This window comes from Lepisma saccharinum, unplaced genomic scaffold (assembly GCF_977018435.1).
Source record: "Lepisma saccharinum unplaced genomic scaffold, izLepSacc3.1 HAP1_SCAFFOLD_32, whole genome shotgun sequence".
Classification (NCBI taxonomy): Eukaryota; Metazoa; Arthropoda; class Insecta; order Zygentoma; family Lepismatidae; genus Lepisma; species Lepisma saccharinum.
In genome coordinates this window covers 814341-840337 of record NW_028142898.1, presented here as the reverse complement: position 1 = coordinate 840337, position 25997 = coordinate 814341, and the positions used below count along the sequence as shown (strand labels likewise).

The following is a 25997-nucleotide window of genomic DNA, read 5'->3' as shown; positions in this document are numbered from 1 at the left end:
GCTGCCACGGTCGTTCACTTGAACGGCATCATGAGACAGTTCGAATAGAACCCCTGCAAGATCTTTTTCGATTTCAACAACAATCCCATCTTCTACGAACTCCCGCTCGGTGGCGGAAGTCTTGGGATCTGGGACTTGCATCCCTCGACTGGTATCGCGATCAGGTTGCATCACGGGAAAACCCTGTTCAGGATCAAGCACGCCAACATGGAATCGGGAGTCTCGTATGAGACTATGATTCCGTTGGGGATCGTCTGTATGCAGAAGCTATGGTGAGGAACGTGGAGCATTTAATACCGCTTTTCTTGGAGCTGGTGCTATCCTATCCCGTGGCCAATATCAGTCGTAAGTAAGTAAGCAAGAAAGCAAATAAAAAAGAACTGAAATAAAGCAAGCAAGATAATAGTTTGTGATCCATCTTTGCCTCAGAGCCTTCCTCTGTCGTCTATAAGCCCCCAACGACGCCTCCGTCACCATGAGAGCGGCTATCGTGAACGAACTGCACAAACCTGCTCGCAGAAATTACCCTCGTCTACCCGTGGTTACGAAGGTGATCGACGATCTCTGGCAAGCCGGTGGAGATGAGCACAGCAAACCTTAAGGACCTTCACAAGATCAACAAAAGTTTTAAGTACTTGCTCACCGTCGTGGACGCTTTCAGCAAGTACGCTTTGGCGATGCCCGTCAATATAAAGACGGGAGTCGAGGTCGCAAAAACTTTCGGATCCGTTCTCAGCGTTGGCACCACCGAAAAAAGATCGCCTCGTTTCCTTCATATCGGTGCAAGGAATTTCACAACTCGGTCTTTCAGAAGGTTCTGAAGGATAATAGCATCCTCCACTATTCCACCTACAGCGAACTACAAGGGAGCATCTTGGAATGCTTCAACAGGTCCCTCAAGAGCCTCATGTGGAAACGGTTTACTCTACGCGGGAACTACAAGTTGGTGGACCTGGTGCCCGAACTGTTGGAAGAGTACAACAATCGCCGCCACAGAACAATCGGAATGAAGCCGTCGGAGGTGTCAGAGCGAAACGAACCGCGGCTGCTCTCGGATATGTACTGCCGGCGAAACGTGGAGAGAAAGCATGGGAAGTACAGAAAACCGAAGAATGATATAGGGGACAAGCTGAGAGTGATCAATTTCAAGCGTCCGGGTGTGTACGATAAAGGTTTCACCAGGAACTGGTCCACCGAGATCTTCACCGTAACCGACATTCTCCTGACATCCTCCCCGCCTAACATACCAACCTTCAAACTTATAAGCGTCGTGGACGGCGAGGACATAGAGGGGAGATTCTACGAACAGGAAATATTATCCACACACCCGGACAGGTACCTCGTAGAGAAAGTGCTGCGACGGAAGAAGGGTAAATTTTACATCAAGTGGCTGGGTCTTCCCGGTTCGCAGAATTCCTGGGTAAATGCCGGGAATATGGTATGAGCTGGGACGTAAAGAATAGGCTACCCAATTTCGCCGAAGGTGAAAGAAGAAAGAAAAACGGCCAGCTGCTCCCCGAAAGCATTCGATGCCTCGTAGTAAGCCCTCGGTATGCGGCAAAACGACGTTGATGGTCATCAATTTCATCCTGGCTCCCCACTGGCTCGATTGGGAGAACCGGCAGCTGTACGTTTTTTTTCCAAAAGTCTCGAGCAACCGAAATACAAGGAACTGGTCGAGATCTACGGATATCTGGGAATAGCTACCTTCGCTTCGCAGATGGAGCCTTTGGACGAGAGTTGCAAGAATTCGGTGGTCGTCTTCGACCACGTCATCCGGGAGAATCACGACGAGGTGCGAAATTATTTCACTAGAGGCCGCCACAATGGCATGGATTGAATTTACTTGGCTCAGACATTCTCTAAAATCCCCAAGCAGCTGATCAGGGATAACGCTAAGTTTATGTGCCTGTTCCGGCAGGATATTACCAACCTCAAGCATGCGTACGACGAGTTTGTCGGCGGAGACGTGTCGTACGAGGCGTTCCGGAATATCTATTCGCATTGCTGGGATGTCGACGACTACGGCTTCGCGACGATAGATGTGACTCGGAAACGGAACCAGGGGAAATATCGCAACAAGATCAACGAGTTTCTAGTAGTAAGATATGTAATGTAATAGCACTCGGTGAAAAAGGCTTATAAAATAGAGTCTTCTAGAACACTTAATGTAACCGACTTTCCTGCAAAGCTGCTGTTTCAGATTTTGAAGGTCGTGTTGGAAAAAGAAGAATATGATATCCATAGAATAATCGATATCGCCGATAATTCGCCGGCGTTCGATGTGCCGTTCCAGATGGTCATGAAGGATCAGATATTTAAAATCGCGGGGAGATGGATCGAGAACACCGAAGATCTTCTCGCAATAACGGAAGAGATGGGAGACAGGCTTGATGGATACAATAACCAGAATGATAAAAAATTTATAGATGTGTTGTATGAGATGAACAGCGAAAGAAATAGGATTATCATTTCGTTGACAGCTTTGTATTCTTTATTCCGTCGAAATAAAATAACGAATTTTTTTAAAAAAACTTAAAAAAACAGATATCCTTAAACTTTATTTCGCAATGTCTAAAGAAAAGCCGAAGGAAATGTCAAGTTGACCGAGTATCTTGCCAAACGATTCGAAGGGTGAAAGGATGAGAATGGCGGATATTATGAGAGTAAGAAGCGACAGGAGCAGCTGCACATCGACGCGATCGGCGACCTGGCAAAGAAATCAAGGATGTTGCCGAGCATAAGGATTTGATCACGGAGTTGGTGCCGGTGGCGGTTCAAAACATGACAGATTATCCTCTCACTCCTCATTCACCCGCCGCGGCTCTCCACCAGTTCCAGCTGCCTCCGCTTCCGTCCAGGCGCCAGTCGCTCGGCGGCAGCAGCAGCGGCGGCTCGTCTTCCATCGAAGGAATACGACTGGGTCCAATCGCGGCCAAGTATATAAGCGCAAGGGACAGAGACGAAGTTTTCGGATTGTATTCGGAAACAGATCCTTCCGGAAGCGTCGTGTGGAGGATTGGAAGCTGGAACGCTACTTTTGACAAAGACGACCCCATCGTCTACGACGAAAGTCGAGCAGGACGCAGAGGTTTCTAGAGGAGTTATTTGGGTTCGCCGGGACTGTGGGAACTGGTCACGAAGAAACGTCCCGATGCCGAAGTGTATTCCGAAGAAACCTACAAAGAAATCCTCAATCTGAACAACGCCCTGTACCAGAACAACGAACCTTCCCAGAACAGAGTGAAGTCGAGCAGTAGCGAGAAGTACAAGAACATCATGAAACCGCTGTGGAATGAAATCAAGCAGCAGCAGAGGCCACTACTGCCACCCGAGCCCAGCGGCAGCGGAATCAAACGGTACACTAACTTGCCCGTAGACTTCGTGTGGTTGGAAGACGTTCGCAAGCTCGTGGATCGATTGTTAGTCATTCCCGGCGAAGAAAGGGTTGGAAATAGTAAATTCCACAACGAGAAAGTCGGCATCATGGACATGTTCTCTTCCAAACTGACTTGTTTCATGTCAACGAATTCAAAGGCATCGGGTATCTGATCAGGATTATCTGTCCCCGCGATTCTGACGCCAGGCGGAAGGGAATGGGCTATTAAACGACATCATCAACAGGTTGGCTTTCGAGATGCATATTCCCGGGTACCAATACTGCGGTCCTGGCACGAAGTTAGCCGACAGACTGGATCGAGGCGATCCCGCTGTCAACCTATTGGATACCGCCTGCAAAGACCAAGATATCGCGTACCGCAACAACGTGGATCTACAGGATTTCACCGACGAGAAAAAATGTGGTGTATCCCATCCGGGTAAGCGAAGTGGATGACGAGATGTGCGGGAGATCAACTTGTTGTTGATCATGAGCGACTCACGATACGACTACACTCTCATTCGATCGCTCTCCCGGTTGGTTTGAGGTTAGAGAAGCAGCCATGGACACCACATCGAGGTGTGTCGGAGGTGCCTGAACTACTTCAACAACCAGCAACAAGATGATTACCAGCACTCTCAAGGTCTCGACATCGCTTCAAAGAAGCTCGCCCGCCAGATGCTCTACTGTGGTACCAACAAACCTGCTCGCATGCTCCTGCCCGAACCTGGCGCGGTAGAGCAGTGTCGTATGCACAGTGCCATGGTAGAGCACCCCGCAATCATCGTATCAGACTTTGAGGCTTTGCTCAAACCTTTCACCACCTGCAATCCCGATCCCGAGCTATCCTCCACCACACCCTAGCAGCTCCATGAGGTCTCTAGTTTTTCTTATCTTGTGGTGTGGCGAAACCGCATCTTGCTCCCGAGCCGTACGTGTATCGCGGTCGCGATGTTACTAAGTACTTTGTGGAGAGGTTGGTGGAAGAAGCCAGAGTGATAGTGAAGGTGTTGTTGGTCTCTGTGCCTATGCTCCTCTACCTATCACGCAATGATCGGCGTAAACACGATGCAGCCACTACCTATAAAGTTTGTGAGTTGACTTTCACCACCACCAAAGGGAAAGTGCGACACCACGACCATTACTCTGGTAGTTATATTGGACCGTGGTGCAACGAGTGCAAAAAGTTGGCCCGGGACCAGCTGTTCGTCCCGGTGGTTTTTCATAATGGCTCGGGTATGATTTTCACCACGTAGTGTGGCATCTTGGCTACGTCGAGAAATGCATGAACGTCCCAGCGCAGAACGAGGAGCGATACATCAGCCTGAGCAAGTTGGTGTCGATCTCGGGATCGTGCTCCAAAATATAACTTCGGTTCCTATACATCCTAATGTTTCTCAAGGCGAGTGTCAATGATTTCGCTGGAAAACTTATCGACGACCAGTTGGCCATCACCACCGCTAGTTTCCCGAACTTGGATGTCGGGCTCATCAGACGTAAGGGATTCTACCCTTACGAATACGTCACCGACGGCATCAAGTTCAGGGAAGAGTCGCTACCTCCCCGTGATAAATTCTACAGCCAGTTGTGGGACTCGGCAACTGGCCATAACCCCTCCCAGCCATCGAGCTACATCATGCACACGGACGTAAAACAACCCCAATGGGCGCTCTATGATGCAGCGACTCCACTACGGAAGGTTCAAATGGGCTGATCGTACTGATCTCGACGTCGGAGCTTCGGACGATTCGGAAGGCGCGCCGAGGTGGACCTCGAATTCTTCGAAGATCTGCAGGAGGATTTCCGCGAATTGACGCATGCTCCGGATCAGCGTCGGCTGATCACCTCAAGGTTCTTATGCATGTCGAGTCCAAAGAGAGGTACGCTGTCCACTACCTAAACCTTTGCTGGTTGATGCAGCAAGAGGTCACGGTGAGAACGAATATCGGCCTCCTTGCATTCTCGCACTCTCCACGGTTACGTCCCTACATTGTAATCTACACCGTACATCGTACCGTCGCTTCCTCCGAACTTGACCGGGACTTCTTCAAGTTGATGAACAACGCAGTTTTCGGTAAGACAATGGATAACGTGCGAATTTGTGTGGATGTGAGGTTAGTTGCCAACGCCTGTCGTTGCCGCAATCTGGTGGCAAACCCGGCTTTCAAGTCTAGGACCATCTACAACGATCAGTTGGCTCTTGTCAACATGGACGGGACTGTGGTGCTTCTCAACAAACCAATCTACGTTGGTTCCATTGTCCTGGATGTGAGCAAGCTGCACATGTTTGAGACACACTATGGTACCCTTCGTAAACATTATGACCGTGACATCTCTCTTCTTTACACAGACACGGACAGTTTGGAGTACAGACGGCCTACGCGTGCACTGGCGAACTTTAAAAAAGGTCTCCCTCCTCTTAGTTAGATTTCGAAGGTTGTTGGAAACACTTCATTACTCCTGTATTGGATAAGAAAGTGGGGGAAGGCAGTTGCAGACAAGGTCATGACTACCTTATGCGCACGTAAACTTGTTTCCGGAAAGCTTTCTGTTGGAGTCTTTTCAGGCATGATGTGGGCAGTTTGTGGAAAATTTTTGTGTTCCTACCTTCCCCCCTCTCTGTGTACGTGTATGTGCGTGCGTGCGCGAACGCCGACACCCGTTTCTTTTTAAGTTTGGCATATTTTTGTTGCGTCGAATTGCTGTTATGGCTTTGAATGAACCAGGTTAGCAATGGGCAAATAAAAAAGTATAAAAAATACCAAAATTCCTGGCATGAGTAGTTAGTAGTAGTAAAGGTTAGATAAAGTTCCTCGTGCGTAGAGCAACGTGCCATGAAGGCACATTTAGGGGATGTGGTAGTAGGGCACTGCATATTCTCGAGCTCGGCCATTTTGAGGTGATACGATCAGCACCACGCTCCAGCCACCTTTTTTTCGCCAGGGTTGTAGTGGAAATGAGAAAATAGAAATGTTTTGCATTCTGCATCTGACAGTATTCTTTGGATATTGTCCCTGAAATATCTGTTAACATCCTAACCAGCAGTTTTTTGAGGATAAGCTAGTTGAAGGCCACGAGTGGTTCCTGAGAAGTAATGAACATATCACAGAATTCCGAACTAGTTTAGCTAACGTTTCTTGGGGGGAGGGGGGAGAATGATATACAAATTTAGTCTAAGAATGCTTACGTCATTTTGACAATGGAGTATATTTTGCAGACTGACGAGGATCTGGCGTCTATACACAAGGCCAGTATAATGGTCTGTAAAATTTGGGCTGTGTCCTACCTTTGAGATTGCCTTTCACAAATTTCGTCTTAACACACCTTTCATCCTTATCTATGTGATTACTCAAAAGTGGAAGAAAAGCGAAGTAAAATAAATCAATCAATTTGTCATTGTTTCCCTGCATTTTTCAATATTTCTTCCTGAACAAAAATAAATGTTTCACCGGTCTAATGCATCAATATAGTCAACTTAATTATTATTTTCCGTCATCATAGCGTGCTTAATCATTACTTAAAGCATAGACAACGCTGTTGTAACTGTGTGGAAGTTTTTATGTAGGCAAAAGAATGGTTAGGAGTAAATTCCAATTGATTGTTAGAAATTTAAAATATTATAACTCTGACGTGACGCATATTAACTGTTCTTAGTTCGCTGTCAAAGAACGATTTCTCCTAACTAGAAAGGATTTCGGCCTCCGTGGTAGAGTGGTTAACACAGCTTGCTTAAACACCGCCTTGGCATTGTGTTCGTTCGGTATTCATTGTGACTGTCCCTTCATCAATTTCATCATTTCATCGCTCATCCTCATCGTTGCGTTTAGTCAAAAGTGGCAGAAAAGCGAAGTAAAATAAACCAAATCAAACATAAATAAGAATCTGAAGGGAAAAATATTCCATTACCAAAAATAAAATATATACATATACAGTAATTACTTTGTTAACACTGCAGTTTTTTGGCAGTGTGTAGCTGTCTTAGAGGGTCGTATGTTCGAATTAGCCGACCCAAATATACGAAGAGTGAACGATTAATGGAAATGGGGATGCACATTTCTATTACTTTAGTAAGCGTTCATTCGTAAATCCTGTGAACACACTGTGTGATTTTCGTGCAAGGAACGGTTGCTGGGACATCAACTAGGTCGACGTTGACTTATAGCATTACGAGGGTATGGATTTCTTTCAACAAGTGCAACAAATGTTTATGATCATGGAAATTATTTATACAATTTGAGTAACGTCATTTTCTACCTCTTGAAATTAATGGTGACTGGAGATGTAAAGACACACGTGGCAGATTGTAACGTGCTTTGAAGACAGAGGTATTACGTTCAAACCATGATTAAGGCATGTTGGCCCCTTCACATCCATGTTATCAATTCGTCAATCATTCTCATCGCCACGGATTAACCAAGAGGCAAAAAGGCATCGTAATATATCCTAAATAGATAAAAATTCACAAAAGGGGCAAGGAAATGCACATACCGTGCCGAGTCGAGGTTGTGTGTTGCAAGACGGAGATGTGTAACTATTATCGCAAGAGCAAGTTTAATTATATTAGGGCAGAACCATATATAGGTTGACGTGAACTGTTAATCTGCCTAAAATCTTAAAATACTCTAATATCAGGTTTTTTGTTCCACTTATTATTTCAATTTTGAGGGTCTTCGTGACCGAGTGCTTTGCATACTGCTCTATGAAACCGGAGACCCTATGTTCGATTGATTGATTTGCTTTATTTTACTTCGCTTCTTGTTCCACTTTTGGCTAAGTTGCAAATATGGGGGAGGCCTCCCTGATGCCGCAGTGAACAAGGGTTCCCGGGTTCGATACCTGGTGGAGGCACATAGTGGTTCGGATCCCACTTTAAACTGTAGGTCGAGTCCCGATTTACCATACTGTGCATAAAGTGGAATTCAAACAAAAACTCAATCAATCAAATTCAATCAAATATGGGAATTAGTGACGATATGATGAAATTGATTAATGGACACTCACAAATCCATGCCCAGGCCAGGATTCGAATGCCGGACGCCTGGCATCGTAGCGTGATGTGATAACCACTCTGGCACTGGGGCTGGAATCTATTTTCGAAGCGTGGGTAATATTTAAGAGCTAATTGTGTTCGTTCATATTTTCTGGTCACTCCAACATTCGTCCTTAACGTTGAAAGTAAACAAGAGGGATATAATATGGTCGTAAAAATAGCAAAGTTACCACATATGTCTGTCACATGCCGAAAGAAACGGCCTTCTTTGCTCGTTTTTTTATATTTGTTTTAGAGCTAGTGACAAAAGAGAGAAAAGAAACGAAAAAATGAACAACCTATTTTCATTCATGAAGGAAATATATAGCCAGCTCAGAACCTGATTTTTTGAAAGCTCAAAATGGACAACAAATATTTTTTTTCCGAATCCAAATGACCACAGAAAGAAACGCTGTGCTAATACCTTGATGACTCATGGTTAACATTGCTCTTCTGTGTGGTGTTCACGACTGACAGCTGTGCAGCTCTTCCTTATCTTGCATAGAGTTTCGGCATTGACGCTGGAGTGTTTCAAACTCAATATCGGTTTTTGTTTCTTGCTTCCAATCTAATTGAGAGGAGGGAAACCTTTTTTTAAAGTTCGCCAGTGTACAAGGACAAAACCACAGTCCAATCCTTGGATGAGCTCATCGACACGTTGGTTTATCCCCAGCCTAACAGGTACGGCATGTTGGCCTGGAGCAAAACGGTGCCCACAAACACAAGGACGAGCAGAACGGTGATGTGATTCTCGAGTTTGCCTGTCTTGGCGCCAAGGCTTACGCAATTCTAGAAGAGGGTAGTGTCACCAAAAAGGCGAAGTGCTTGGGCAGGAAACCTCCCTTCCCCCTCTCTCAGATTTTTAGAATAGAATTTTATATTTGTAAGTGAATGTTTCGAGAATTAAGCTGGCTCGGGAATGTCCCGTCAGTGGTTCTGGTAGGAATTCCGAGAAATTATGCTGCATCTGGAAAATCCCGTTTGGATATTGATTGGTTGAGAGGGTATTTATATATTTTTCGCTTGAGCATTGTTATCAGTTGTCAAAAAGCAGTTGTTTTTGAGAGTAGTTATATGCAAATTTTTGTGAGAATAATTGTGAAACATATATACAATTACTTAGTATACTAAGGCATAGACTTGTGTCTGCAGCAAAATCTATATATAATAAATATTACTAAAAGTAATTAACTATTTTTGATACATTTAAGCAGAGATTAGTTTATATTCATTTTTTTAAAAAAATGTTGGAAATATATTATCTTCAAGTGAGATTGAAATTTCAACACCCTCAAGAGTTGAAGTATATCCGGAAAAATGTATATAAATACTAAATAAAAAAAACAATGGTTAAAACTGAATGCCCCAAATGTGCTAATTTCATATCCAAAACATATATGTCAGAACACCGGGCAATATGCACCGGTCGACCGAAAAATCTTCTATTACCAACCCAAGCCTGTCTCTATTATGGTAATGTTATTAGCATACACAATCTGAACAGACATGTGAAGAGATGCTAATATCAACCATCAACCACCCAGACCAATCCTAGAAAACGACAAGCAGATATAGCTCTAACTGATGGCCCTTAACAGAAACAAATTAGATCCTCGACCACACCTAATATAACAGCTTTTGGTGGTCGGCTCAATGATTACTTCTTTGAATCGGAGCCACTCTGTGATATTAATAATTTCTTGAAGAACATAAAATCTTCAATAATAGACCTCCTGAAAAATAAATTTTAAAATAAATCTATTAAGTTCTATACTATCCTATCCTCTGAATATGAGAAACCAGATGAAACACGTCATATACACTACCATTGTTCCATGACACAGACTTTATATTTGAGTGATATAGATAATTTGGAACAAATCTATGCCTGGATTATGCACACATTGCTCACAAACACGATGAATTTGAGGCCAAAGAATCTGGTTGGAAATTGTGTGGAGATCCACAATAACTAAAACTGAAAATAAGTAAATTCTCCCGTCTCTCTGGTTCTATCTATGTCCCCCTTCAAGTGAATATTCAGAATAAGAAAGTAATGCTCAATATACAAAATAATCATAACAAGTTTTTTTCTGTGGTGTGTGTTGGCGAAACTTCACCCAGTTCATTAGAAAAACAATCCAGAGCAGGTTTATTATTATATGCATTATGATATAGAGTTTGAGTATGCTATGTCGAGTATCGAGTATCTTGTTGCTATATCCGATATAACTAAATTTGAAAATCGGGTGCGAGATCCCATGGCAATCAAAGTATATGCCTATAGAGAAAATACTTTTGTATATGCCCTCAGAATAAGCACCATGGATGATGATTATGCTACTGTCATCAATTTGTTACTTATTTTAGATGACAAGTATTCCCATTATTGACTGATTCGCAATCTCTCCCGTCTAGTTAGAAGCCAAGCAAATAAGCATAAAGGGGAAATCAAAATTTGTCATAAGTAGTGTGATTTGTGATATTATAAACTCAGGAAAGTATGAACCCCCCTCTGGCAGATTTGTCTACACTTAAAACTAGCTCAACATGCCCATATGAGCTTTTTGCTCAAGTGTGGAACCCTGTCTAATCCAAGATTTTTGTAAAAATGCCCTCGGGAATTTCCTGAGAAAGTATGACCCCCCTCAGATTGATTTGCCTACACTTATAAAAGGCACTTCTGTGAGATTGTTGTCCATAAACCTGTCAAAAATAGGCCTTTTTTGATATTGTATGATATCTTAAGTATAGTAACTGCTATAGTGCCCTAGCATGTATAGATTTCAAAATATTAACAATTTTGCTAATATTGCATTTTTTCAGAAAATTATATTTATAAAAATTAGGCATTTACAGCTTAAATATTGCATATATCAGGAACATTATAGAGACAAAAAATGTAGAGAATCATACCTAGAATATGCCTACAAAATTTTAAGTCTCCAGTACTGATAGTTTTTGAAAAATCTCAAATTCAAAAAATTATCGATCTTTTAACAAAACTTCTAAACAGCCTCTAGATTTCAAATATGCAACCCCCAGGCACCTATCTTGAAAAATAGGCAAGTTATTCAAGATCTAGAGAACAACAAGAGATTTTTGAAAAATTATAGAGATCAAAAAGTTGCATCTTGCCATGCCCAGGCCAAAGCAACAAACCCCATGTCTCTAGGATTCATGGTTCCAGAGATAATCAAAATCCAAAAAATTTTCGATTTTTTCACAAAACTTCTAAACTTCAAATATGCAACCCCCATGCACCTATCTTGAAAAATAGGCAAGTTATTCAAGATCTAGAGAACAACAAGAGATTTTTGAAAAATTATAGAGATCAAAAAGTTGCATCTTGCCATGCCCAGGCCAAAGCAACAAACCCCATGTCTCTAGGATTCATGGTTTCAGAGATAATCAAAATTAAAAAAATTATCGATTTTTTCAAAATTTGAGGATGTTGCTCTGGGGAACATGCAGAGTCACCCCCAGGAATATAACTGGCCTAGGATCAAAACTAGTGAAAATTGCAAAAATAAAATAATCGATTTTTTTCAAAATTTCAGTATGTTGCTCTGGGGGCCATGCAGAATCACCCAATCTAAATATAATTATTCTAGGATCAAAATTAGTGACAGAATGCAGAAACAAAAATTATAATAGGGCTTGGATACAGCTACCAGCCACTATATTTTTATTTTGAACACAGCACTTAAAACTAAGCCAAGATGCACCCCCACCCACCCCCACCCACACCCACCTACATACACACCCACACCTACCCACCCCCACCCACATACACACCCACACCTACCCACCCCCACCCACTCACACCCACACCCACCCACATCCATACATATTTTCTTCCCGGTCCACTTCTATTGCATCATGTTGTGTAATATTAATTGAGTAAATGGTTATGGCATAATGTGATGATGTGGTGTTTTCTGATTGGTTTAAATAAGCAGGGTTTCTATTGGCTCTATAAATCTATATAAGCCAGAGCACAGTGCAGATTCTTCACCATTGCTGGATCGGCAGTGGAACCCACATCGCGGGGGATAGAACCTGAACAGGCTCCACCAAAGTATAGGAGACTTAAAGCATATAATTTGGCGGAATAACCCAAGTAAGGTCATAGAAACAATATACACTGATACAATAAAAGCCAATTTTTGGCAGGGGGGCCAAAGTGGTTCCTAAATACAAAATAATTAATATCTCAAGAACTAATTAACATAGAGCTATGCAGTTTTTTTTGTCTGCACTGAACCCAACTGATATTTTTTATTAAGCATAGAATTTTGATTTGAACCCCAAGAAATTTTATATAATAAACAAACAACAAAAATACCAAAGCTAAAAATATTAATACACACATATACACATACACACATACAAATCACACTGCTGAACCCAACTGATATTTTTTATTAAGCATAGAATTTTGATTTGAATCCCAAGAAATTGTATATAATAAACAACAACAAAAATGCCAAATCAAAAATATTGTAATCAATGCAAAAAGAATATATCCAGCCCCAATTGGGCTAAGCACCAAAAGATTTGTAATCCAGACAAATGCAGAACTCCCACAAAAATTTGCCCAAAATGCCATAGAGAACATAGTATGCAATACTTCACATATACACATAAAGGTATTTGCTCTGCACAGTCATCAATATTGCCCTCTCAACCATCTACATCTGGTCTGAAAAGGAAGCATGAAACACCTGTTAATGCTGGACCAGCAAAGCAGCCACGCTATGAACCCATCCATAGCAGTTTTAATGGCCAACTAAGGGATTACCGGTTTGTATCAGAGCCAAGATGTGGAATTAAGACTTTTTTGAACAGTATAAATTCTGATGTGCAGGCAATTCTAAATGCACAAAATGGCTCTTATAAGCTGTCCCTCAAATTGTTTACACAATATAAGAAGCCAAATGGCACAAAATTTACACAGCCCCACATAACAGAAACTGTACCGGTATATTCAAATGCAAATTCAGACAAAATAATAAGCAGATTAATAGATCAATTGAATATTAAACACTCTGAATTTGCAGCAAAAGAGTCAGGATGGAGCCTATGCGGATCTCCACACAAGTTATATGTTAACATTTCTGAATTCAACCCATTACAAGGATCTACATATTTGCCATTACCTGCCAATATTAAAAACAAAAGAGCCGTGGTCAATATTGAAAATACCGACCAGAAATGCTTTTTGTGGTGTATTTTAGCTGCTTTGTATCTAGTTTTAAGGAATCCTCAGAGAATAACTTATTATAAACAGCATGAACATATTTTTAATGAGGCAATGGAGGGTTTAGAATATCCAATGTCTGTTCAGAATATTGATAAATTTGAAAAAAAGGCCAGGCACATCAATGGCAAACAATTATCTATTAATGTATTTACTTGTTCTACCCGTGACAATTGCTTGATAGATCCTCTCAGAATCAGTACACTTGATGATGAATCTGCTGTTCCGATTGATCTGCTCTTAATTAAAGGGGATGGCACAAATCATTACACTCTGATACATAATCTTGAAGCTTTAGTGAGAACACAACTAGACAAATTCAATACAATATTCAAGTTGTGCAGAAGATGTTTAACTGTATTTTATTGTCAAAAAATGGTGAAAGGGGTTCGGGAAGAGAATGCAGAAATTGCCAAAAACAAGTTAATTGAGCATCTGAAATACTGTGGCAACTATAAACCTGTTCATATGGTGATGCCAACGCCAAGTAAAAATGCAAAATTCGAAAAGTTTGAAGCCTTGTTGGAACACCCAGCATATATAGTCTGTGATTTTGAATCAAATCTCAAACCTTTTGCATTCTGTAGCCCAGATCCTGAAGAATCTTCAATTACACCATACCAGCTACATGAACCTTCCAGTTTTTATTATGTAATTGTACAGGATGGTGTAGTTAGTAAAAAAGATTCATACATGGGAGCAGATGCCATCAAAAAATTTGCACATAGAATAGAAAATGAGTGCCGTGACATATCATCTAATGTCTTATTAAAATCAAAACTCATGTTGCCTTTAACAAAGAAACAGATTGAAGATTTCAACAATGCAGAAAAATGCCCGGTATGTGATTCTGAATTTTCAGATACAAAAATCAAGGTGAAACACCATTCTCATGCAGATGGTAAATTCATAATGGCCCTATGTAAAAGCTGTAATATTGAGATCCAGAGACCAAAATTTGTCCCCATATTTTGCCATGGAGCATCCAATTATGATTTTCATCATTTGATCAGGTACGAGGGGTTTAACAAGCAGAATTTAAATATTGTAGCTGAAAATGATGAAAAATATATTGCTATTAGCAAAATAATTAAAGTTAATGGTATTCATATTCACATAATATTTCTTGATTCCTACAGAATTTTATCGGCTAGCCTGGCTACACTGGCCACTCAATTATCTGATGATCAATTCAAAATCACATGTGCTTTGTTTCCAAATCAGGACCTGAAATTAATTTGGCGGAAGGGTGTATATCCATATGATTATGTTACAGATTTTTCTAAATTTGATGAGTGTTCTCTGCCACCAAAACAACAGTTTTACAGCAAAATCAGAGGATCTGGAATCACTGATGATGATTATCACCATGCCCAGTTGATGTGGAACAATTTAAAATGCCAGACATTTGGTGATTATCACATGGCATATTTAAAACTTTATGTGACCCTCTTAGCTGATATATTGCAGGCATTCAGAAAATCTTCCATGAAAAATTATGAACTGGATCCAATGTATTTTTACAGTGCTCCGGGCCTAGCATGGTCTGCAATGTTTTTAAACACTAAAATGCAATTGGATCTGATCCAAGATCAAGATATGTATCTGTTTATGGATCAATGTATAAGAGGAGGCATGGTGCAATGTTCTCAGAGATATGCCAGAGCAAATAACAAATATATTCCCGATTATGATCCAGCACTGCCATCAAATTATATACTGTATGTGGATGCAAACAGCCTTTATGGTTATGCCATGATGGATAAACTGCCATATGCAGGGCTTGAATGGGTTGAAGATTTTAACATTGAAGATCTTAAGGATTTTGATGACAGTAACTATGGCCTCTTCTTAGAGGTTGATCTGACAATTCCAGATAATTTACACAATAACTTTTCTGATCTGCCCCCAATTCCTGAGGTTAAGTGTTCACCTGGCTCTAAACAGAAGAAATTGATGATGAATCTAGAGCCGAAACAGGATTATGTCATATATTACAAAAACCTCCAGTTCCTGATGAATCATGGTGTTCAAGTGATCAAAGTTGGAAAAGTTTTGAGGTTCAGGCACTCAACATGGTTGAAGCCATATATTGATACAAACACAGAGCTTCGAACATCTGCAATGAGCCAATTTGATAAATCTTTGTTTAAATTGATGGTCAATTCAGTGTATGGCAAAACAATTGAAAATGTCAGAAAACATATTGATGTTAAAATAATTACTGACCCCAGCCGGAGCAAAAAATTGATTGCAAAGCCAAACTTCAATTACAGAAGAATTTATGATGAGAATATGGCACTTTTCAACATGAAAAAAACAAATATTAAGTTTGATAAGCCTATTTATGTAGGGGCTGTGATATTGGAATTGGCCAAATTACACATGTTAAAATTGTATTATCATGTGTTGAAGCCATTTTATGGTGATTGTGTAAAATTGATGTACATGGATACAGATAGTTTTGTTCTTGATATTCAAACAGAAGATGTTTATCAAGATATTGCACAGCCTGAATTGTTTAAATATTTTGATACCAGTGAACATTCAAAAATTCAACACCACAACAAAAAGGTGCCTGGCAAGTTAAAAGATGAGACACTTGGTGATGTTATTGTGGAATTTGCTGGGTTAAGGGCCAAGATGTACAGTTTTGAAACATGTAGTGGTGTTGTTGCCAAAAAGGCCAAGGGCATTGGCAGAGTAACTGTGGAAAAAGAGCTCCAATTTGAAGATTACAAAAATTGTCTCAAATCCCAGAGTTTAATCAGAACATCAGAATCCAGAATTCAGAGTGTGGATCACTTATTGACTAGCAATTTTGTAAGAAAAGTGGATCTGGACCCACATGATGATAAGAGATGCATTTTATCATGTGGCATACATACTCTACCATGGGGGCATTGTGATTTAAAAAATGGCAATCAATGCCCAATTACAGAGCATGATTTGAAATAAATAAACATGCCTATGAACTTATTTGGGTTCAAAAAACAGGCTATTATGGAGCTACCAACACCACAACCCTCTTCTGATATGATATCTAAACTGAGTGCTTTGTTAATTATTCATCTGAACAGCATATTTACAGATGTTGATGATGAAACAGATAAAACATTGTACATATTTAACAATAATTTAAATTATTACCAATTACCTGTAGGTGGTCAATTGCAATTTATTACAACCCCTGAGGGTAATGTCAAGATTTCAGTAGGGAGAAATATTTATAGAATTAAGCACTCAAACATGATTTCTGGCACTGTATATACTGTTTCTGCTGGTGACTGCTTATATATTGAGGTCCCTGGATCATATGACAAGCTTATACCCTTTTTTATAGAATTAAGAATCATATATTCAATAATAAATAACCACTAAAACAAAAATGCCTAATGATATATTTGGCCATACAAGACATGAAGATCACAGTGATGAGATTCTGATGCTTGATGTCAGAGTCAAGAAATTAAGAAGTGATTTACAAGCTTTACAAACCACACTCAATGCCAGTCTTCAATTAGAAATTACAAATTTGCAATCACAATGCATGGACCCTCTTCTTAAAATTGATTCTGAACTCAAATTGCTGCTTCAGAAATATACTGACCTGGCCACATTAGATAATTTTCAAAGTTTAGAAGAAGCTGTAGCAGCTCTTCAAGCCAAATTTAAGACCCAGGCCACCAACTCTGAGCAATTGAAACACCAATTAGAAGAACAGATTAATAATGTCCAGGCACAGCTCCAAACAATTGTCAAAAGCATAAAATCACAAGAAGATTTTGATCTAGTGATTTCCACTCTAAAGGAACAGATTCAATCACTCCAGATACCTAATCTGGACCCCTTGAACAATGCCATAGCCGAGGTTAAAGAAAAAATTGAGACACTTGAAAATTTTATGAACAACTTGCCATCTTCTGATGCTTTGAGTGCAATATCTCGGAGTGTTGCCAATATTAAGCTGCAACTTGAAACATATGAAGATTTTGGAAAAATTCAAAGTACCATAACCCATCTTGAGGGTACAATAGCAGCAGTGCAAGGTGATTTGACAAATGTACAAGAATCTCTAGAATCCCGCCTGCCCGGTATTGTAGACACACTTGTCAGTGTCCAGCAACAGATCACAAAGCTTGAAAACCTCAACACTGAATCTGAGCTATCTCATTTTCATCACTTGATCGATGATATCCAAACAAAACTTGAAATTTTACAACAATCAACACCCACTCAGGCAGATATAGCCCTGCTCCAAGATGCTATGCAAAATGTGGCTGATGCTTCTGAATTAAACAATGTGAAATTGGCACTTGAATCTTTGCAAAATACTGTGTCAAATCTGCCTACATCACAGGAACTTAAAAATATTAAGAGAGCTGTGAATAGTATATTGAAATCAGAAGATATCAAGAATATCCAGACAGAGATCAAACAACTCACTCAGACAGTGGCCACTCTACCAACCAATCAACATATTAATGAACTGCATGCCCTGTTTGAGGATATCAGAAGACAGGTCCATGATCTTACTGCTCAAAATTCAAAATTGGCAGTTATTGAAAATTTGCAACAAATTGTAGCTAATATCAAGCAACAGCTAGGAACCATGGAATCCAATCAAGCAAATGCTCTGTCTGTTTTTGCTACCCAGCTTCAAGAGATTGTGCAACAATACAAGAAACTTGTTGTGGACATAAAGATCAAGCCAGGCCATGATGATGTTGTTAGGACCATCAATGAGCACCTTGAATCTGTAACAAGCAGATTGCTTACAGCAGAAAAAGAAATAACAGGCATAATCGAGAATCCAAAACATACAGTAATTCTTGAATTGTACAGCATCCACAACAAAGAATATGATTCACCATTTACACCAGGTGGCAAAATATATATGCTGTCCCCTGCACAATTTTATTACCAGTTTTTTGTTGGGGGCACATTAAGACCAATCAAGATCAAATATTGGCTTCAACCACAGGCACACCACTACCCCACCTTATCAGTAACAAATGCTGACAACAAAGTAAAAATCACCAGTGTAGAGTTAGAAGATTTTACAGATCCCAATACATTAGAAACAGCCTATGTTGAAGATGATGGCTCTCTGGAATTTAAAATACAAATAGGGGACAAATTATATTTAGAAAATCCTGTAGTATCAGCTGCTAAACACCCCATAGTTGCAATATTCTTGTTTTCATATTATGTCTAGACAAATTATTGTTGATGAATTACACAGACAAGCCAGACATAATTATAAGAGACTGCCAGTAGTCACAAAAGGCATAGATGATTTATGGCAAGGGGACCTGATTGAGATGGCAAGTGGACAGTTGAAAAACTTACATAAAATCAACAAGGGCTACAAGTATCTACTCACTGTAATAGACACATTTTCAAAATTTGCCTGGGCTGTGCCACTCAAATCCAAAACTGGAAAATGTGTTACAGAAGCCTTCAGGACAATCATCAATCAGAGTGGAAGATCACCGCGCTATTTGCAAACAGATAATGGCAAAGAATTTTATAATTCTGTGTTCCAACAATTTATTAAGAGCCAGTCAATAAAACATTATTCAAGTTACAGTGATCTCAAAGCCTCAATTGTAGAGATATTCAACAAAACCCTAAAAAATCTTATGTATAAATAATTTACACTTCAGGGTAATTATAAATGGATTAATATTCTTCCAGAACTTCTACATAAATATAACAACTCCGTCCATTCCACAATCAACATGAAACCCCTTTAAGTAACTTCATCTGATGAGCAAAAATTTATCAGAACTGTTTATTATCCTAGATACCAGCCAACAACAAGAAAGGCCAAATACAAGGTGGGTGATCAAGTAAGAATCAGCAAATATAAGGATTTATTCAAAAGAGGCTTTACAAGAAACTGAAGCACTGAATTATTTACAGTGGTTCAAGTTAAACCTGGGACCCTTAACACATATATAATAAAAGACCACAGATGAGAAATTCTCAAAGGCCGGTTCTATGAAGAAGAACTCAACAAAACTAAACAGCCTGACACATATCTCATAGAAAAAATCATCCGCAGAAAAGGCAACAAGTTATTTGTCAAATGGCTAGGACTTCTACCAGAACACAGCTGGATCGATGCAGACAAAGTGATAATATGAGCACCTGGGATGTTATAAAAAGGCTGCCAGAACGTGAACAGCAGATTAAGAGAAATGGCAAGTTGCTGCCTGAAAATATTAGATGTCTTATTGTTGGGCCATCAGCTTGTGGTAAAACTACACTAATGATTGATAATTTTTTATTGGCACCCAACTGGTTAGACTGGAAAAACAGGCACTTGTATGTTTTCTCTAAGAGCTTGGAACAATTAAAATATCAGCAGCTGATGAAGCTATATGATGGATTGGATATAGCCACTTTTGAACCAGATGTTAAGCCACTTCATGAATGTCTCGATAATTCTGTTGTTGTGTTTGATGACATTATACTGGATAATCAAAACAAGGTTAGAAATTTCTTTACACAGGGCCGGCACAAAAACATTGATTGCTTCTACCTTGCACAGACTTTTTCAAAAATACCGAAGGAGCTGATCCGAGACAACAGCAATTTTATATGTGTGTTTCATCAAGATCATACCAACCTCAAACACATACATGATGAATATGTAGGTGGGGACTTGAGCTACAATGATTTTTCCAAGTTTTGCAGTAGGTGCTGGAATCAAAACAGTTATGGGTTTGTCACAATTGATATGACAAGAAAACCCAATGGTGGCAAATACAGAAATAAAATCAACAATTTTCGAGACATTGAAACATATATAAATAACCATGAAAAGGCCAATCATTGATGATCTTAAATTAAGAGATTATCTTGTAAAAAGATTTAAGGGATGGAAATCACAGAACCGAGGAATTTATGAACAACACAAACAAACAGAACAGCCTATTATTGATGCTATTAGTGAATTAGGTAAAAATATCAAAACTGTTACAGAGCAAAATCAAAATTTGATCACAGAGCTTGTACTTGTAGCTGCTAGGAACATATTAGATTATCCAATCACCCCACTTTCCAGTATTCATACACCTAGTCCTGTTGCTCCTCGAAGAATTGAAGCTACTCTGGATCCTATTGAATTGGGTCTTCTTGCTCAAAAATATTTAAGCACACCTAAAGACAACAAAGATGAGGTCTTTGGCTTATATGCTGACACAGAGCCTGATGGTAGCATCATACATAGAATTGGCAATTTCAGAGTAACATTTATGGGAGATGATATAATTGTATATTCAGAATCTCATCTTGGACAAAGAGGTGGTTTTGTTAAATATCCCGGCACACCTGGATTGTGGGAACTGATAACTAGGAAGAGGCCTGGCAGCTATACAAATCAAGATTATGAGCACTACAAAGAAATATTAATAAAATCAGATGCTCTATACCAGAACAATGATCCCACACAAAAAAGAGTCAAGTCTAGCAGTGGAGCAAAATACAACAATTTAATCAAGCCCATATGGTCACAAATCAAGACAGGTAGTGGATTCAAACAATACAACACCCTCCCTAAAGAATTTGTGTGGGTTGATGATGTCAGGAAACTTGTAGATAGGTTATTGGTGATAGCTGGGGAGGAAAATGCTGGCAACCACAATTTTTACAATGAAAAGGTTGGAATTATGGACATGATAAGCACAAAATTGTCTAATTTTATAGTAAATGACACTAAGGGGATTGGATATCTTATAAAAATTATTAATACTCTACCACCTAAATTTTGGAATATTTCTGATGGCCGGGGGTTGGTTAATGACATTATAAACAAGCTGCCATTTGAACTACACATTCCAGGCTATCAGTATTGTGGTCCAGGCACAAAATTGGACCATAGATTAAACAGAGGTGATCCTGGTGTTAATCCCCTAGATGCTGCTTGTAGAGACCATGACATAGCATACAACACACATTCTGATCTTGACAAGAGACATGTTGCAGACAAGAAATTAGAAGAAGCTGCATTTGGTAGATTTGTAAGCAAAGATGCTTCTTTGAGTGAAAAAATAGCAGCATTGGGAACCACCATAGCTATGAACACCAAACAAAAACTGGGGTGGGGGCTGTGAATATGTATATAATAAACCTAGAATGAAGGCCAAGGGTGTTATGTATCAAATACCTTATGCAGGTCTTAAATCTCTTAAAACTATTGATAGCCTTTTAACCAAAAAGCAGCGGAAGAAAAAAAATTCTTGTCTTGCAAAGGGCCATTGTATGAAATTGTTGCTTAGTACCCCCCAATTAAAAAAATTACAACAATCCAGAAAAAAATCACATGTGGGTGGATTCATATTTACTATCCCGGCCATCTTAGCAGCACTTGGGGCTGTGGGGAGCTTGGCTGGGGGATCAGCTGCCATAGCAAAAACAGTAATCAATGCCAAGAAGAATAGGGCAGAATTAGATGAATTGAAGCGCCATAACCTGGCCATGGAGAAACAAGGCAAAGGTGTTAAGAGAGCCATGAATAAGTTTAAAAAAACAAGAGCCGCTTACAAACCAAGATATTGAAGCTTTAATCAAGCCACTGGGCATCAAAAATTTTAGAGGTGTGTACATGTCTGATTCTTTACCAGAACAACCACTCAACAAAGAGTGTGGCATTGTTAATTTGGATAAGTACAAAAATCAGGGCACTCACTGGATCTGTTATCTTAAATATTTAAACAATGAGGCATTTGTGTTTGATTCATTTGGAGGTGTTCCACCTGAAAATTTAATAAAATATCTAAAATCAACTAATCTTTATTACAATAATGCCCGTGTTCAAAATTTCAAAGATGTTAATTGTGGACATTTGTGTTTATCTGTTCTCAGATATATGTCTCAAATAAATAAACCATCAATTGAAAATTTTCAAAAAGCCTTGTGGTATTTAAAAGATCATGGGGGTATTCCATCTCACCAGCCAAAATTCAATATTGAAACTCAAATTACATGATGATATAGTATATCCCAAAACAATAGCTCTCAGAGCATTTTATGGCATGTACTTGATCCCTAATATTACACACCACAACAACAAAATTGCAGTAGGGGATCAAAACATTGTCATCACTCCAGGGCAGTATAATCTGTCCACTCTAAATGCTCAATTACCCAGAGGTATAGTATTAACTCAAAATTCTGTCACTCACAGAGTAGAGATTGTATCTGCAACAGAGACAGTGGATCTGGGTACTATAGGAGAGCTGTTAGGCTTTGAGAACAACACAAAACTTGAAGCGGCCATCAAACACACTGCTATTAATATACCTAAATTCTTAGCCATAGAGACTCTGAATATTCACTGTAATGTGGCTGAGGGTATGATCACCAAATCAAATGGCATAGGCACTCACAAACAAACTGGCATCATTGCAACATTTAAACCTAATTCTGAATTTATGGAGCCAATCATCTACACTCCATCCCCAACATTATATTTTCCTGTGTGCCATAATAGAATAGATAACATTGAATTGATGGTCACTAATGAAAAAGAAGAATTAGTTGATTTTGCTGGAGCCACAACAACTCCAATCATAGAGATTAATATTTAAATAAAAATACATACAAAAAAATGGAAAATATTGAGAGTTATGAGCTACAATCATTCCCCCCAAACAGGAGGACATTTGCAAATTTAAATCAACCCAACACAGAAATTGAGGTTGATCTTGATGTAGGGGATGGCTTTATACACACCCACAGAGCAGATCTGTACATCAAATTTGATGTTGTAAAGCTCGATGGAACAGATTATCCGGCAAATTCAAATATAAGATTGGTAGATAATTTTGTGCCGCATCTGTTCTCTGAAATTGAGATCAGAAAGCATGGTGTTGTTATAAACAGAGTGGATTATCCCAGCATTACCTCCACAGCTTTGGCCACACTAAAATTATCCAAAACCGAGGCTTCTTACTACAAAATAGGTGGATTTGAGGCTGGTGATAAAATATTATCCAAGAGCCACACAGTGCTGTTCCCTATGCGCCTGTTGCCAGGATTCTTCTCAGATTACAAAGATATTATGTGGAAGGGTGGTTTAAGAATCACATTTAGAAGAGCTGCCAATGATAATAATGCTTTGATGAGGTACAGCACATTAAACTCTACAGGGGAAGCTCTGCCCAATACCCTACCTGATGAAGGCAAATGCATTATTCAGACTATGGAGCTAAGAATCCGAGTTGTTGTATATGAAGCCAGTTATGCTCTTAAATACAAAGCAGATATAATAAAAAATCCACAAGTACCTTTACAATTTTATACATATCAATGTGTACAGAAGCCCGCATCTGGTACTTATTATGAGTTTGATGCTACAAATTCATTCTCCAGTATACAATATGACATGCCGGATTTTGTGGTGGTTCTGTTTCAGACTGGAAGACACAATAATCAGGAAAAAAATTCTGTGAATTCCATGAGGCATTACCTGATGACACCATATGTGGTGTTATTCTCATAGGGGAAAAATCATATGTTTATGATGTAAGAAATGAGAGAGTCACAGAACAATTCTAGAAAAATTACATTGTTTTAATATTAGATATGCAAGTTGAGCCTGGTGCCCAATTGAACTTAAACCGGAAGTAAATATGTGTGTGTGTGTGTGTGTGTGTGTGTGTGTGTGTGTGTGTTAATACGTTTTGGCTTAGTTTTAGGTGTGGGCAAAAAAAATATCAAGAGGGGCATATTTTTAACAAATTTATGGACAACAATCTCACAGAAGTGCCTTTTATAAGTGTAGTCAAATCAATCTGAGGGGGGTCATACTTTCTCAGGAAATTCCCGAGGGCATTTTTACAAAAATCTTGGATTAGACGGGGTTCCACACTTGAGCAAAAAGCTCATATGGGCATGTTGAGCAAGTTTTAAGTGTAGACAAATCTGCCAGAGGGGGGTTCATACTTTCTTGAGTTTATAATACAGTCAATTACACTACTGTCATAGGTGTTTGTCCACATTTGATAATCAAAACTTTGACCCTATCCAGAAACTTGAAAAGCACAAAAAATATTGTGGTGAGAACAAACCTATGCGTATGATTATGCCCAAACCAGCAGAAGTTGAGGAATGTAAACAACACAAGGCCCTGATGTAGCATCCAGCAAATAATAATAGCAGATTTTGAGGCATTTGTCAAACCATTCAAATATTCAGATCCTGATCCTGAAATCTCCTCGACTACACCTTATCAGCTCCATGAGGTTTGTAGTTATGGTTATGTAGTTGTGTGGCGTGATTCATCAAAGCCTAATGAGCCTTATGTATACCGATTTCCCGATGCCATCTAACATTTTTTCCAAAAAAAAAAAAATGAAATGAGAAATTGGTAGTGTGTTATCTGAGTCAAAGCCAAGGGTACCATTACCTGTTGCCAAAGAGCAATTATGTGATGGTACTAAGATTTGCCCACAGAGGAATTCATATTTTACAGATGAAAATGAAAATTTTATCATCATTGTCATCTCACGGGAAAACAATGAGAGTTTTTTGTAATAGCTGTAATCTCAAAATACAGAGAGATAAATTTGTCCCCATATTTTTCATAATGGCAGCGGATATGATTTTCACAATTTGGTTAGTCATCTCAGTTATTATATAGAGAACATCAAGTCCAGCAGACAATCAGAAGAGATATATCAGTCTAAGCAAAAGAGTAAAGATTCCTGGTTGTGGCATTATTAAGATGAGATTCTTGGACTCCATGTGATTTCTCTCTGATGGCCTCAATGCCCTTGCTAGCAAACTATCCAATGACCAGTTCCAAATTAAAACCAATAGTTTTTCTGGCTTTGGCATAGAACATATTAGACAAAAATAGTATACCCATATGAATATGTAACTGAGCATACTAAATTTGATGATGACTTAGAGAACAAAATATAACAGATCAGTATTACCATAATATACAACTGATGTGGGACAAATTAGGGTGTGAGACACTGGGTGACTATCATGATGCTTATTTAAAATTGGATGTGACAATCCTTGCCGATGTATTCCGGGCATTTAGAAAATTGTCTATGATTATCTATAAATTTGATCCAGCACATTTTTTACACTCCCTGGGTTAGCATGGTCAGCTATGTTGCTCAAAACAAAAATGTAACTGGAGCTAATTACAGATGTGGACATGCTTTTGTTCATAGAGATAGGCGTACGCGGGGCATGGTGTAATGCACACAAAGATATGCGAGGGCCAACAATACTCATATGACAGAAGAAAAAAACAGATGAACCCTCCAGCTATATATTCCATGTAGATGTAAATAATT

General features: G+C 39.4%; 1 protein-coding gene across 1 annotated transcript; it reads left to right on the top strand.

Moving 5' to 3' along the window:
* The first annotated feature begins 907 nt into the window (after positions 1–907).
* LOC145982253 (uncharacterized) lies at positions 908–1444 on the top strand. Its single transcript, XM_083115830.1, has one exon. It carries the CDS (start codon positions 908–910, stop codon positions 1442–1444), a length of 537 nt encoding a protein of 178 aa, XP_082971956.1.
* The last annotated feature ends 24553 nt before the right edge of the window (positions 1445–25997 follow it).